This window comes from Microtus oregoni, unplaced genomic scaffold (assembly GCF_018167655.1).
Source record: "Microtus oregoni isolate MIOR12 unplaced genomic scaffold, Mior012 000025F_ref0000491, whole genome shotgun sequence".
In the NCBI taxonomy this organism is placed as follows: Eukaryota; Metazoa; Chordata; class Mammalia; order Rodentia; family Cricetidae; genus Microtus; species Microtus oregoni.
Genome location: NW_024543084.1, coordinates 36,052,688 through 36,068,365, shown reverse-complemented (window position 1 = coordinate 36,068,365; position 15,678 = coordinate 36,052,688). Strand labels below are relative to the sequence as shown.

The 15,678-nt window shown below is 39.3% G+C and overlaps 1 protein-coding gene across 1 annotated transcript in view; it reads left to right on the top strand.

Moving 5' to 3' along the window:
- The window catches only part of LOC121462693 (serine/threonine-protein kinase Nek1-like), a 121,837-nt gene that overhangs the window by 32,037 nt on the left and 74,122 nt on the right, over positions 1–15,678 (top strand). The window contains 2 exon segments of the mRNA XM_041674512.1: positions 422–585; positions 8,215–8,317. Coding sequence (XP_041530446.1) covers positions 422–585; positions 8,215–8,317 — 267 coding nt within the window.

Sequence of the window (15,678 nt, the reverse complement as noted above, 5' to 3'; positions counted from 1 at the left end):
TGGAGTATATCAAAAGTCACAGTTTGTTAAATAAGATTTTTAACTGTGACAATCAAATTCTTCTTGACTTCTAAACCGCATATCAAGCTTCATAGAACTGAATTGTAAAATGTAGGATGTAAACAGTTCAAAGCTTCATAATTTAGATTTTTCCATATTTCTATGAATTTACTGACATCTTAATGTTTTTATTTGCCACATTGTTATTCTTTACTGTTAGTAGCAAGACTTCTAGAATACTGATTGCTTATGTAGGAAAATATTTTACTTTTGGCTGTGTTTTTATTAATATGTTAAAACTAGTTAATTACTATTTTTAAAGCTAAGCATAGAAATTGACTTTCTCTTTTAAGGATGGCTCAGGCCTCTCAGGCCCTACGAGATAAACATGGCACGTAAGAATTCTTTGTTTAATCCCCAGACTCCCTCTTTTGGCAGTGGAGGGGCTGTCTCTCCATCACCTTGTTCTTCTCGAGGGCAGTATGAACATTACCATGCCATTTTTGATCAAATGCAGCGACTGAGAGCGGAAGATAATGAAGCGCGATGGAAAGGAGACATATACGGGCGCCGGCTTCCAGAAAGGTACGGCTCTGCTGAAAGGTGCTCTCATGAAGCTGCGGTGCTGTGCTTCAGAGCAAGTAGTGAAAGTTGTTGTGAGTATTTATCGCCAGAGGAGTTCCACTTGAACTTCATCCAGGGTTTCCCAATGGGGCTGCAGGTCATCACCATTTCCCCGATGCTGATGTCATAGAGAAGCTTTGAAAAAATTGAAGGCCATGCCTAAACAAGCCAGTGCAAACAGATCGGATTGTGATGATCCATGCATTCATCCTGTGTGTAATTCTGTCTTTTATCATATCTACACTTGGTGTTTTCTCCAGTGTTTACACAGAACATTTTTTATTCCCTAGATATTATAAATCTTCAGGTGCAAATTTGACCCTTGATTACATTATGACAAATGTGTTCACGTTGGCCTGATTATTGTGGCTTATTTTAATGTTTAGATAGGACATACTGTTCAAAGGAGCATGTGATAACTTTCTGCCAGCATATGGTTATAATAATTTCATCCACTTGCTTTGAATAAATTACAGCATAAATTTAAATAGAATTACACTTTTCATAAAACTCCAAAGCATAGCTGGGCGGTGGTGGCGCATGCCTTTAAATCCCAGCACTCGGGAGGCAGAGGCAGGCGGATCTCTGTGAGTTCGAGGTCAGCCTGGTTGATGTCAGCTAGTTCCAGGACAGGAACCAAAAAGCTACGAAGAAACCCTGTCTCGAAAATCCAAAAAAAAAAAAAAAAAAAATTCCAAAGCATATCTATTTTTTGTCTTTTCCTCATTCCTACCTTCTCTTTATTGTCTTAAGACATTTCCTCTTCACATTCATCTCCATTTATATCTCTTCATGATCCTTTTCATCAGATTTTTTCCATTGAATTAACTTGATGATAATTGGGAATGGCTATACTTTGTGTAATTTTTTTTCTTCAAGTATGCATATGTGTTTGCTTAGAAATTCCCATTCTATAAAACTTTCTGATGAGTTACAGAAGAGCAGGTCACATGATGAATTTTTAGTTATCCTTTTGAGCATGGCGGTGGTGGCGCACGCCTTTAATCCCAGCACTCGGGAGGCAGAGGCAGGCAGATCTCGATGAGTTTGAGGCCAACTTGGTCTACAAGAGCTAGTTCCAGGACAGGCTCCAAAGCCACAGAGAAACCCTGTCCTTTTCTTGTGATTTTAAAGTGTTAAAGACAAAGTCTTTGATTTGTTTCTTGGTTATAACCTCATATTTAAGGTGGATTTTTTACAGTAAGTAATTGGGCTTTCTTTTGACACCTCCACTCCTGACGACAGTCTCTGTCACTGGTATTTAAAGGGATTGTTGATGTATTCTGTTTAGTGTGTGTCACTGGTATTTAAAGGGATTGTTGATGTATTCTGTTTAGTGTGTGTCACTGATATTTAAAGGGATTGTTGATGTATGCTGGTTAGTGTGTGTCACTGGTATTTAAAGGGATTTTTGATGTATTCTGGTTAGTGTGTGTCACTGGTATCTAAGGGGATTGCTGATGTATTCTGGTTAGTGTGTGTCACTGGTATTTAAGGGGATTGTTGATGTATGCTGGTTAGTGTGTGTCACTGGTATTTAAAGGGATTGCTGATGTATGCTGGTTAGTGTGTGTCACTGGTATTTAAGGGGATTGTTGATGTATTCTGGTTAGTGTGTGTCACTGGTATCTAAGGGGATTGCTGATGTATGCTGGTTAGTGTGTGTCACATCATGTTTTTTCATTCGTGCCATGTTCCTTTCTTCCTTATTTTTGAGTTCTATACTTTGTCTGATTTTTTATGGTTTAAACTGGGCATATTTTTGTGATTCCATTCCATTCTTAGTATTTCAATTACAGGCTTCCTTTGTAAACTTTTCCTTAGAGGTTGTCTTAGATTTTGCAATACACAAGTAAGACAAACCCAAGTTCTCTTTTACATTAGGTTTATACATTATAACCTCAGAATGCTTCTAATTCCTCCCTGCTGTCTGTTATATTATTACTGTCATTTATGCCACTTACATCTCAGTGTGCATGGATATGCATAGACATGTAATAAGCTACCGCTTCATTGCTGTTACTATAGACAAGCTGGTATCTGGTAGGAAGAAGTACAACAACTTCTCATCTTCACTTCTTCCTTCCTGCATGCTGCTTCTTTACTTCTCTCAGAAGAACTTGGTTTAACATTTCTTGTAAAGCAGCTGTAATGACAACAGCTTTCTTCAGGTTTTGTCCGAGAAAGTCTTTAGCTCACTTCTTGTTACAATAATATTTAGAGTTTAGATGTTAAGTGGGTATTTTTTTTCTTTCCGCAGTTGAATATTTTCCTCACTTTATTCTTTGCCTTCTTTGGGGGAATAGTTGAATGTAATTCTTAGATGCTCTTCTGTATGTTTGTGTTTTCCTCTTTTAAGACTTTATCTTTGATTTCCCAAAGCTTGGCTATGGCAGGATTTTCCTGATTGTTTATGTGGGAATTTGCTGCAGCTTGTTCTCAGTTCCCCGGATCTTTGGTGTGATGTTTGACATGAATCCAGGGTCTTCAGAGGCGTTATTGTTTTAAGCAATGTCTGTCTAATGTTCCACAGCATGCATGTTGCACCTTTTGTAATTTTCCACTGTTCTTGTGTTCTCTCTGTGTTTGTATCCCTTTTCTTTTCTCAGTTTATAAATGCTTTTTTACTATACCCTCAAGATTAGAGAGACTCTTTGTTTAGCCTTGTCCAATCCAGTAATGAGCCCAGCGAGGCAGTCTGCATTTCCACTAGAGTGTATTTGGGTTTGGCCCTTCTATTTGCATTTTTTTCTTGAAAGTTTATGCTTCTGTTTACATTGTCATCTGTTGTTGCATGTTATGTACTTTTTCTATTAAAATATGCTTTTAGGAGAAGACAAGCTTTTCTTATGTTTGTTAACTGTTTCTGTCTTCTTTTGCCTAGAATACCTTGCTTCTGTTAACTTTGAATACTTAGAACCTAGTTATTATTATGGCCTTTGTGTAGGTTAGGTAACTAGTTCTGTAAACTAGGAAATAAAAATTAAACGTGAAATTTAATTGAGGATAATTTTGGCATAGAAGCTGACTTTAAAAAATATATTAGCCTATATATTTTGAATATTAAACTGTGGAAAAAGTTGGACCTTATCATCTTAGAGCAGTGGTTCTCAACCTTCCTAATGCTGTGACCCTTTATTTAATACAGTTTCTCATGTTGTGGTGATCCCCAATCTTATAAAACTATTTTCATTGCTACTTCATAATTGTAATATTGCTACTGTTATGAATCATAAAGTAAACATCTGATATGCAGGATATCTGATGTGTACCCCCTGTTAAAGGACCTGTCAACCCCCCCACTATCATAGGGGTCTCAACTCAGAGGTTGAGAACCACTGCATTAGACTATAGATTATACTTTTGAGGGCTAGAGAGCTAGCTCTCAGCCGATAAATACATTTTAGGTAAACTTCATTCATATGTTTGTTATAGTGATATCTGCTCCTGAGTTAAATTATAAAGAATTAACTTTATATAGTAAATTTTCTTTAAACAGGAACACAGAAAACAAGGTTATAAATTATTCTGCTGACAAATGTGACAGACTTGCAGGAATTTAATTGTATTTTCCTTAGCATCAGTGGCTCAGTATTCATTAATTCAGTTTTAGTAGTGACCTTGTAGAACATAAACTATCAATCATGATGATTGACCATATTAGTAATTTAGTTATTACCAACACTGTGAAACAGATAGTAGTATTCTTGCTACTTTACAGATTAAAAAATTGAGGCAATATATAATTCAGTTTTTGAAAGTCCCATAACTTATCTATTAGTAAAAACAAAGGAGTTGAAACTGAATTCTTCATGTTTGCTTGCACTTTATGGTGTTATTTTTCTCTGCCTTCCTAGTATGACTAGGCTAGTATGACTGTTCTTACATCTATGTCTTAATGACATACCTATTAGCCTCTTGACTATTGGGACCTCAAGTAGAGTACAACTGCCTTTTAAGAAGTGATTTGGTGCCTCTTTACATTTGTGTTTTTAAACTGCTTTACTTTTCTACCCCCTCTCCTGATTCCAGTCCACTAGGTACCTTTAAGTAGAAAGGAAGCTTAGTGAATACTCTTGTTTTCTGTTCCCTGTTATCTTTCTGTCACTGGACTATTGTGTCTGAAAGCAGTGAATCATTTGTTACCTAGACTATTGCCTACTTTATGCTTTTTCACCTCTTGAAGTATTTGTAATCCTTCAAAAATTTTAAATTCCTCTTGTAGTAATAAATTTGAGTCATGATTATAATGTATGGTGTTCCCACCACTATCTTGCTGCTGCTACTTCTTGTATTTATAAGAAGAAAAGGAAAGAAAATTACCCACCCCCTTTCTTTTTTGCTACAGGAAATGAAAGGCTTGTCTTAGAATAACTTTCCCAATGAAGAACACCACAGTTTTTCTCTTTCAACACCATAGCTGTGTTGATGTCCTTATCCCTTTCTGCCACAATTCTTAGCTCATTTTAACATCTTTGTATGTTGTTATCTAGTCTCTAGTTTCCTCCTATATATCTCTCAGTCGTTACATACAGTTCTACTGTTGGTAATATAGGACAATTCCTGATACTAAGTGCTATACAATATCTTTGCATCTGAATTCCTTTCTTTCTATTTTTTTTTGGTGTTTGTTTAGTTTTTGTTTTGATACAGGGTGTCTTTGTCACTGTTCTATTGCTATGAAGAGACACTATGACCACACCAGCTCTTATAAAGGAAAACATTTTATTGGGGCTGGTTTACAGTTTCAGAGGTTTAGTCCATTATCATCATGATGGGAAGCATGGTGGCGTGCAGGCAGACATGGTGCTAGAGAAGGAAGCTGAGCGGTCTACATATGGATCCACAGGCAGCAGGAAGAGAGGGAGACACTGTCCTGACTTGGACTTCTGAAACCCCACAGCCCACCCAAGTGACACACTTCCTCCAACAAGGCCCCGGTCTTAATCCTGTCAAATAGTCCTACTCACTCTCTTTGAAACTGTGGGGGCCGTTTTCATTCACATCACCACGCAGGGCCTCTGCATAGTCCTGACTGTCTGGGAACTCAACAGAGATCGGCCTGCCTCTGCTTCCTGAGTGCTGGTTTTAAAGGCATGTGCCACTGCGCCTGGCCACTTCATCTGAATTCTTACTAGAGTTTAGTGAAGAGAATGAATAAGTAAATTCTTTTCTCCTTATCCCCATGAGCCTTCTGCAATAGATAGTTTGTGCCCACAGTTTAACACTTTTACTTCTTTAAAGAATAAAGATTCTGAGCGTTAATACATAAGAATGTGTGTTATAGATTATTTAGATTATTAATTAACATAGATTATTATTAACATAAGTTACAGAATTACTCAAACTGTGATTTTCATCAGGAAACTTTGTTTTCTGGAACTCTGTTTTAGACATTGTGGTAGTCAGGGCGACTGTCACCGTAATAAACACTATGACCAAAGCAGCTTGGGGAGGAGAGCGCTTGTTCATCTTAACACTTCCACATCACTGCTCTTCATCAAAGGAAGTCAGGAGAGGAGCTCAATCAGGGCAGGAACCTGGGGCAGGAGCTGGTGCAGAGGCCATAGAGGGGTGCTGCTTACCAGCTTGCTCAACCTGCTTTTTTATAGAACCCAGGACTGCCTGCCCAGGGATGGCACCACTCACAAGGGGTTGGGCCCTCCCCCGTCAATCACTAATTAGGAAAATGCCTTGCAGCCTGATCCTATAGAGGCATTTTCTCAACTGAAGCTCCCTCTGTGATGGTTCTAGCCTGTGTCAAGTTGCTATAGAAGCAGCCAGCACGGTCATCGTTACATCTTCAGAGGTTGATATGACAAATAGTTGACACTTAGCAATTCTTTGTTTAATAAATCAGAAGAGAAGAGAAATTATGTTTAAATAATCATTAAAGATTTTAAGTGTGTGTTTGAAAATAGACAGTCATATAAACCAGCTTATTTAAACCAACTGAGGAAATAGCAGTTGAGTGAAGCTACACTTTTAAATATAAAGTGTCATGTATACATAAGCAGTGTGCAAATCTATAAATCAAGGCTGCTGTCCATATGATCATGTTCTGACGTACTGTGCAGTAATTCTAGTAGGGTATGCTAGTTGGCGTGTTATACTGTCAAACGCTACACAGACCATGTCTTGGAATGAGAAACACGCTTTACTTCTGTGAATGTTGAAGTCAAGGCCATCGTGATGCAAAGCAGAGAGATTGGAGGCTTTATCTAATTGCAGGTGGTGGACTATGCTTCCAAGACCCACAGATGATGTGTCCCCGCATGATACTCCATCTACCCTCTTTGAGCTCAGCCTTGTGTAAACAGGGAAGTAGCAGAGCAGGATGCCAGCTTACCTGGATACATGCAGAGACATGCTGAATTCAGACCAGATGCCCCTAATTGATCTCAGTTTTATAGTGCATTATATATGTCTGAGAGAGGATAGCATATGTGTCCTTCAGAGGCATGAACTAATCTCTTGTTATTACAAACCTACTCAAGCTCACATAGCTTTGGATTTCAGAAATGTCATGTGGAACTACAGTAACCATCTGGAAGGAATAGCTGAACATCATAGTAACTGGCTCTTAAAGCAGTTATAGATGTTACCTAACCTACAAAATTCCTGTGATGGAAGTTTAGAGAATTTCTTTTAAATAATAGGTAAAGGACTTTAGACTGCCATCACTCATGGGGATGTAATACAGTACATTTTAGAGGTTTTTTTTCAAAGATTTATTTTTAAATGTAGGTGCCTGTGGAAGCCATAAGTATTAGACCCCCTGGAGATGGAATTACTGGTGATTATAAGCCATCTCACATAGAGGCTGGGAATGGAATTTAGGTTTTCTGTAAAAGTAGCAGCCACAGATTTTAAGTTTTTACAGCTAAATTTCTTATTTAAAATATTTTTATGTGGTATTTTGTAAAAAGTTGTTGATTTAAAAAAAAAGTTGAAGAAATGATTATTTGTAGAATGAAAATTAGACGTTTTAAAATGTTACTGGGAACACTAGCAGACAGGACATTATTTCCGGACTTTATTTTTTCAGAGCATAACATTTTCCCTAACAAAAAAGCTACAGGAAGGTTTTTATGCCGTATTAGCCACAGTCTAAGTAGAACCTAGACAATAGCTCGTTTGTCTTTCTAACTCTTCTCCACATTTAACCACCCTTGATGTCGCTATGAATTTCGCAATTACTGGCACTGGATTGTGTGCTTGCGTGTTTGTTTCTACCTGCCATGTTTATCACGATAACTGAACAGCACATAGTAGGTATTCAGTAAATATTTATCACTTTTTAATTTGCAGTCTTTACACAATGTGTTTACATTTTTCTTAATTGTCAGCAAAAGATGCCAAATATTAAAATGTGAAAAAATTAAAGCCAGTAACTGCTGTTACTTTTTAAAAGTAGTAAATGATGCAATTAAGACAATAGACCAACACACACACATACACACTTTTCTTTACAAAGAAAGTGTTTGTTTCTGCTTTCATGTTCTACAAGGAAAAAAGCAAATAATAAGTATAATTTTAATTTGGAAATGAACGCTCAAAATGGTTGACTCTGTGCTTTGTCCAAAACAGGCATAAAGGGCAGCTAGGCTTAGAAAGAGCTAAGCGAGTGGAAGAGTTCCTGCAGCGTAAACGAGAAGCCATGCAGAACAAAGCCCGGGCCGAAAGACATGTGGTATGGTAGCTTTTCTTCAGATGTTGAACATATCAGTGTTGTAAGTAAAAAGAATTATGATGTAGCAGTCTATGTCTAATAAAAGATATTGAAGGTGTTCAAAAGTAATGTACAGATTATATTTTCATATGTTTTGCTTACTAACCTGTTTTGTTATGGGTTAATTGGTATCTTCCATGCCAAAGGTGAAATTACATTATTATTCTACGTTTTGTTCTTTAAAAAGGGTAGAAATGTGTATAATAATCCAGATATTTATTAGTAGAGAAATAAGTTCCTAAGTTGCTAGATTTTTTTTCCCCTTCAAATGCTTTTTGTAAAATACTTTTAAGTAGCAAAGAATTTTAGAAGAAAAAGGGGGGATAAATGTTTGAGTGCAGATATATGAAACTGTATTTGTTGAAAAGCATATCAGAAATAAAACTACTTTAAAATATCCAGTTAAGCCCATTACAAAATTAAGTCATTTATTTGAGAACATATTAAGTCTGAGGGAATCATCTAAGCAGTTAAAATTCTCAGTAGTTATAGTTGCAGTGTGCCGCAAATGTCTTTTGATCTTTTGTTCATAAAGCAACTGAGAATTGCTTCTGTCACTTCATCTCCCTGTGGAGCCTCCTGTTCATGTAGAATATGCTCAAGATATTTTTGTTGGACTTACCACACATGTATTAAAGACTCCTAATTGGTAACTTTGTAAGTTTATTAAGTTATTCAATATAAGATTTTTTTTCTCTTTGAGATTATATTATAGAAAAATAGTATTGATTGGCTATTGAAGGAGCTGCGGGCTGCGTTCCCGCCACCCAGCTCCCGGCTGCCTGGCTAGCTTATGCCCCCAAATAATGACACACAAACTGTATTCATATAAACACTGCTTGGCCCATTTCTATTAATGTGTGTAGCACCATGAAGTGCTGACTTATCTTGCCTAACCCATATTTAGTAATCTGTGTAGCACCAGTCTTACTGGGAAAGATTCAGCATGTCTCACCTGGCAGCTTGCTCCATCGCGTCTGCCCTGGAGAAGAGCGGCATCATGTCTGTCTCACTTCCTCCCAGCATTCTGTTCTGCCTACTCCACCCACCTAAGGGATGGCCTATCAAATGGGCCAAGGCAGTTTGTTGATTAACCAATGACCTTCCTCTATCAATTGGCCACTCTTTATATGTTTTTAACATATATTCTCCAATTTACTTTCCTAATATCTGGAATGAATTTGTATTTGTGACCCTTCTCTAGATGGGACAAGATGATTTCTTGTCTTCTCCCTGTTAATAGCATTTGAAATAATTTTGATCGCTTATATTTTTTAAAGAGCTTTTAAACTGCTCTGTAGCAGGATCCTCATGCCTGAGTGTTGGGATTATAGGCATGCACCACCTTTCCCAACTCTTGTTGTAGGTTATTATTTACAACAGTTACGGGGAACTGGAGATGGCTTAGCAGTTTAGAGTGCTTGCTGCTCTTGCAGAGGCTCTGAGTTAGGTTCTCAGCACCCACATCAAGGGGCTTACAACCACCTGTAACTACACCTCCGGGGGATCTGACACCTTCTCTGGCTGGCTTCGTCAGTACCTGCACTCACTTGTAAATACCCACAGATAGACAGACAGATACACATACTCATAATTTAAAATAAAAGTTAACGAATCTTTTAAAAAGTAATAGTTACTAGAACTATCAAGATTTAATGACTTTTCCTCTTACTGTTTGACCTTAATCCTGTAATTCTATCTTCAGTTTATTTTGCTTAATGTTAGAGATTTTCCTCTTGTATTTTGTTTAAAAAGGTACTTTGCAGAATTTGTAGAGAAAAATGTCTTTACTTTTTTCCTTATACTTTAATAATACTTTGTGGTGAATTTAACCTGCATTTGTAGGTCTGAAAAGAAACATTTTGCCTACCTTTTTTGTCTTTTTGTGCACATGTATGTGTTATGCATGCATTACCATAGGTATGGGAACACATGTGCATCTGGCTGTGTTATCAGGAATCTTCTGTGGTAACTCTTCTGCCTCAGTTTTTGAAGGAGGATTTTAATCAAGCCCAGAGTTTACCAATATGTCTGATCTTGGCAGCCAGCCAGCCTGCTTCAGGGATTCTCCAGTTTGACAGTTGAGCCATCTCCACAGCCTGGAGTTTGCCTTTGCTGGGGGTATTCTATAGGTTGGGGACTGTTTATCTTCTGACAAGAAGCTACCCCTCCTTATCTTTTCCTGTGTATATTATATGCCCTTTCCTCTCTGACTCAGGAAAGTTTTTTCTTTGTTCCTGGAACTACTTGATTATTAGATAGCTCCCGAGTTTTCTTCCTGGTCATTAGTTTCATGGGTTCAGATTTTTCAGCCACTGTTTTCTTCAAAAAAATTTCTCATTTTCTTCTTTTCTAACCTTTGTATACATACCAGAATGCTGTGACTCTCCACGACTCGTTGATGCTCTTCTTTTTCTCTAAGCTTCGTTCTGGGTGGTTTCCGTTGTCATGTCCTTAAGGACGTTATCTTCTGCTGTGTGTTATACTGCTGCGTTCATCCAGACCTGCTGCTTCTCATCTCCTGTTGTTTTGTTGTTGCAGTACTGGAGATAAGCCCAGGGCTTTATGGATAGGCTATTGCTGTCCTACTGAACTCTACCTCAGCTCACATCTGATAATATTGATTGTGCTAACATGGCCCTCTGCTCTGGCAGAGCCTGTGGGTACCTCTGCTGGGTACAGTGCTGTACTGCTTCCGAGGACTTTCCATCTCACAGTCTGATTAAACCGCTGGCTTTATTAGCTGTTGGTCACTCAGGGAGAGACTGTGAAGACCCTCTCCATCTTCTCAGCCTCCCTCTGTGCAGCTTTCTGCTCTCTGACCTCAAATCCCATTAGCCTAGCTTGCCCATCTCCAGACAAGGTCTTCTCAACTAGGAGGGACCTCCACCTGTGGTCAGATTTCCTCTCTTGTGCTGCTGCCTAGAAGCTCTGACCAGGCAAGTGGGGCAGTCATGGGGCTCGGACTTATCTCCCTTGCTTTCCATCTCAGAAGGATCTACCCCATGCTGCCTGTTATCCAATATTGGAAACCATGTTTTCTTTTATCTTAACAAAACTTTAAAAATTTTTTTAGTGTATATCTAACCCATTGTTCTGTTATGGCTAAAAGCAATTCTTTGACTTAAAAAAGTTTTATATCTCATAATTTCATATATATATATACAATAAAATATAATATATCATAAGTGATATAGCAAAATATGATAAAATATGGTTGTATCTATTCACCATTACCATATATCTCCCTAACATCCTCTCAACTTTGTCTTTTTTTTTTTAAAAAAAATAATAACCCACTAAATCCAGCTAGTGTGTCCATATGCGAGTGAGTGTGGGGCCCTCTAGTGGAACATGGGAAACCTATCAGCAGCCATATGTCCTCAGCAAAGAGTGATTCTACACTCCCAGTAGATCCTCACTGTGGGTAGGCCTGGACATAAGTACTTCATGCATTGCTTCGTTGGCAAAGGAAAACTCAAGACAGTGGAACATACAGTTCTGTGGCAAGCTTCCTGTTCACTTCTCTAGGCTTACTGTAATAGAAAAGAGAGATGTCAAAATAGTTTGTTGAGGAAAGGAGGTTAATTGGGTTAAAGTTGTACAGCAAGGGCTGTCATTGCTGCGAAGGTTAAAGAGCAACCTCTGAAGTCCTTATTAAAACAACAAGAGAGATGTCTTTAGAGCAAGACCCTACTAATCAACAGGACCAGGGTATAATAATGTGAACCAATTTCAAAAACTTTCCTTTGAAAAGATAGTCCCTTAACAGGGAAATGTTCCAGATATTTCTAATTAATGTTTTCACACTTTGAGTTACACAAGCACTCTGAGGGTGCTTCAGCTACAGGCCATTGAGGTCAGACCACATCTCAGGCTGACAACAAAACCTGTAATTGCCTAATCGATTCCAGGTTTTACAGGCATGCACGATACAAAGCTGAGTACAGCAGACACACAGCCTTGCACAAAGGTTCCAGAAAGCCACTGAGGCTAGGCAGTGTGCAAAAGGGTCAGGTTCGCTGCAGTAAGCTCTTCAGTGGTTTGTAAAGCCCCAAGTTACAAAGGAGACCAGATGATGTGGGAGATGCCATAAACCTGATATGTTTATCATGTCGAACTTGTGTTACTGAAGGAATCGATTCAAGAATGAAGCCCTACATGCTGTTGCAGAAGTATCTTTACTTGGGGGAAGCTACCCTGTTAAAGTCTGATGATCAGAAGCTGTAGGGACAGAACATGGAGCTGTGTTTCAGTCTTACTTTAGTTGGATCTTTCCTTGCTATCACTTTATCTCATGTAGCGTTAACCTTGACACAGCCTAAAATTACATGAAAACGTTTAAATCGAATAATTGTCTTTATCGGGCTGCTCCAAAGGCATGCCTCTGAGGTGACTGCCCTGATTATTAACTGATTTAGGAGGACCCAGTTAGTTGTGGGTGATACCTTTCTAGGCAAGAAGTAATGGGTTGGCAATGGGTTATCTAAGAAAGTTAGCTAGGTTTGAGGCTGGAACCAGCCAGTGGGTGAGCCGGCAAGCAGCATTCCTCCGTGTTTTTTGCTTCAAATCCTTGGATGAGTTCTTAAGCACGACGTCCTTCAGTGATGCACTGGCACATGGAATCCAGATAGACCCTTCCCTCCACTAAGCTGCTTTTCATCAGAGTGTCCCACACTACAACAGAAAGGAAAGTCAGCTCCCTTGCTGTCTGCTGGAATGTGCATTGCACACTGGACTTATGTAAGTTTGCTTTGAGTCTCAGGTCAGACTTTTGAAAAGCATCAGAACTGAAGACCACTGCCTGTACTCTCTTGAGTTCCTCCCAGCCTCCTGCTTTCATACTCCTGCCAGAAATGTTCAGAAATCTCTACTCACAGCTTTCTGAGGCTTCTTTAGCCACAGCTACAAACCCTTTCACATTCTTTCCACAAACCAGTTATGAAAGCCTACAAACTGCATGGCCAAGGTTATTGGTGCAACCATCTCATTTCTGGAACTAGTTTTCTGTTTTGTTTTTCTCTCCATTATGACCAAATGCCTGACTAGAATCCACTTCCAGGAGGAGCAATGTATTCTGACTCACGCTGGTGAGAGAGGCAAGTGATAGCTGCTTGCATTTTCAGCAGCCAGGAAGCAGAGAATGAGCCCATCAGTGACTTTTAGGAGTATTAGTTTTTCTGTTAGTGCAGGATGCATCACTTTTTTAGAACCTAGGTCTGTATATGTATAAAACCGTCTTACAAAGATGTGATTGTGTGAAAAATTTTTATTTTTCTTCATGTTTGGATAGATGTGTCATATTATTTTAATGATTGACTAATTTGACAATGCTATTTTTATTTTTAAGCAGTTCGGGATTAGTAGAAATATAAAATTTGAGCAAGTATAATTATTTTTAAACTTTTTATGGCTCCTTTGTGGATTTTACGTGCATCTCAATCCCATTTATCTCCCCATCCCTCCATATCCCTTCTCTGTCCTTACAACCTTCCCCCAAAGTAAAACAAAATCTTTAAAAAAAAAAAATCTCATCATGGAAGCTATGGTGTGACACAGTGAGTTACACAGTAAACCTTTTAGTCCATTCATCTTTACTTCTAAGCCGGGCGGTGGTGGCGCACGCCTTTAATCCCAGCACTTGGGAGGCAGAGGCAGGCGGATCTTTGTGAGTTCGAGACCAGCCTGGTCTACCAGAGCTAGTTCCAGGATAGGCTCCAAAACCACAGAGAAACCCTGTCTCGAAAAACCATCTTTACTTCTAAGTGTTCATTGCAGTGAGTCCTTGGTCTGGCTGGTTGGCCTTCACTTCTAATAGTGAGCCCTCGTTGGGGCTCCTCTTGGATACCCTGTTGTTATCCTGTGTCATGGAGAATCTGCAGCTTTGGATCTGCAGGACTGGCCCTTCACATGCTCCTGCAGTTCATAGATGGGGTGGATTTGCACTGGGCCAACTCATAGCCCCAGGCCTGGGTAGTAGCTGGATGGGTCAGCCCACCAGCTCCCCTCATTCTCACCACCAGGGTGAACTCTCCAGAACTTCCCTGGCTAGCTCTCTCATTGGAGCAAGCAGCAAGGGGTGGAACCACTTTCCCAGCTCTGGGGCTGGCCCATACCACCAGGGCCAGCTCTACTGTGAAGCCAAGCAAATGGCAGGAACTGCTCTCCTAAGTGCTGAAGTCCTTGATGGGGTCAGGGCTAGCTCTCCCTGCTCTCATGACCTCAGGATGACTTCAGGGATAGTTTTCCCACCTGCCACAGGTAGCAAGGGGCTGGGGGCATCTTTCCCTAGTCCAGGATAATCTATCTGTGTAATTATTTGTAACCAAGTGTTAGAGGAGAATATGTTCACTAGTGTATTAGGCAGAATTACCCAGCAAAGCATATAGAAACACTAGAGTATAGTAAGAGAGAATTTGATAGATTGACTTACAGTCACAAAAGTAGAAAATTTCCTGTATGGGAGTTTGTGGGCCAGGGATGCTGGCAATGACACAGACTAGGCAGCCAGAAACATCCAGACATAAGATGTTATTATGGTAGTCCCCAGTCTCTGGAAGAGACCTGAAAGTCCCCTGGTAAATTAACTAGTTCAAGTGCAAAGACCGAGGAACCTGGACTCTTGAAGTCCAAGGCAAAGCAAAGCAAAGCATGCCTGCTTTAGAAGTAAGAGCAGAGAACTAGATTGAGTGGTTCCCCTTTCTTTCTTGGCAGTCTTTTTAGAATTCCCCCTTTGCTCATAATTTTAGACTATATTTGGGGATGATAAATGGGATGAGGTAAAGGAACAATTGTATGGACTTTATTCTTTGTTGTTTTTGTTTGCTTGTATTTCAAGACAGGATTTCACTGTGTAGCCCTGGCTGTCCTGGAACTCACTCTGTAGACCAGTCTGTCCCTGAATTCACAGAAATTCACCTGACTCTGCTTCCCTGGGACTAAAGGGTGTGCACCACCACTGCCCAGCTACACTTTATTTTTTAATTTTTTAAAATTTTATTTTAAATTTTGTGTGTGTGTGTGTGTGTGTGTGTGTGCACGTGTGCGCATGTATGCGCACATAGAAATTGGAGGACAACTTTGTAGGGTCAGCTCTATCCACCTTTACTTAGATTTCAGAAATTGAACTCAGGTTGTCAAGGTTGCATAACAAGCGTCTTTACTCACTGAGTCATTTCACCAGCCTGATTATTTTTTTTTATTGAAGCATTAGGCTCCCAGGAAAATAGACCTTTATGGAGATTTTCAATCATATTTATTCTGCCTCCAAATGTGCACAGCCTTCCTTATTACCAACATTCTGTTCCTGGTGGTACATTTGT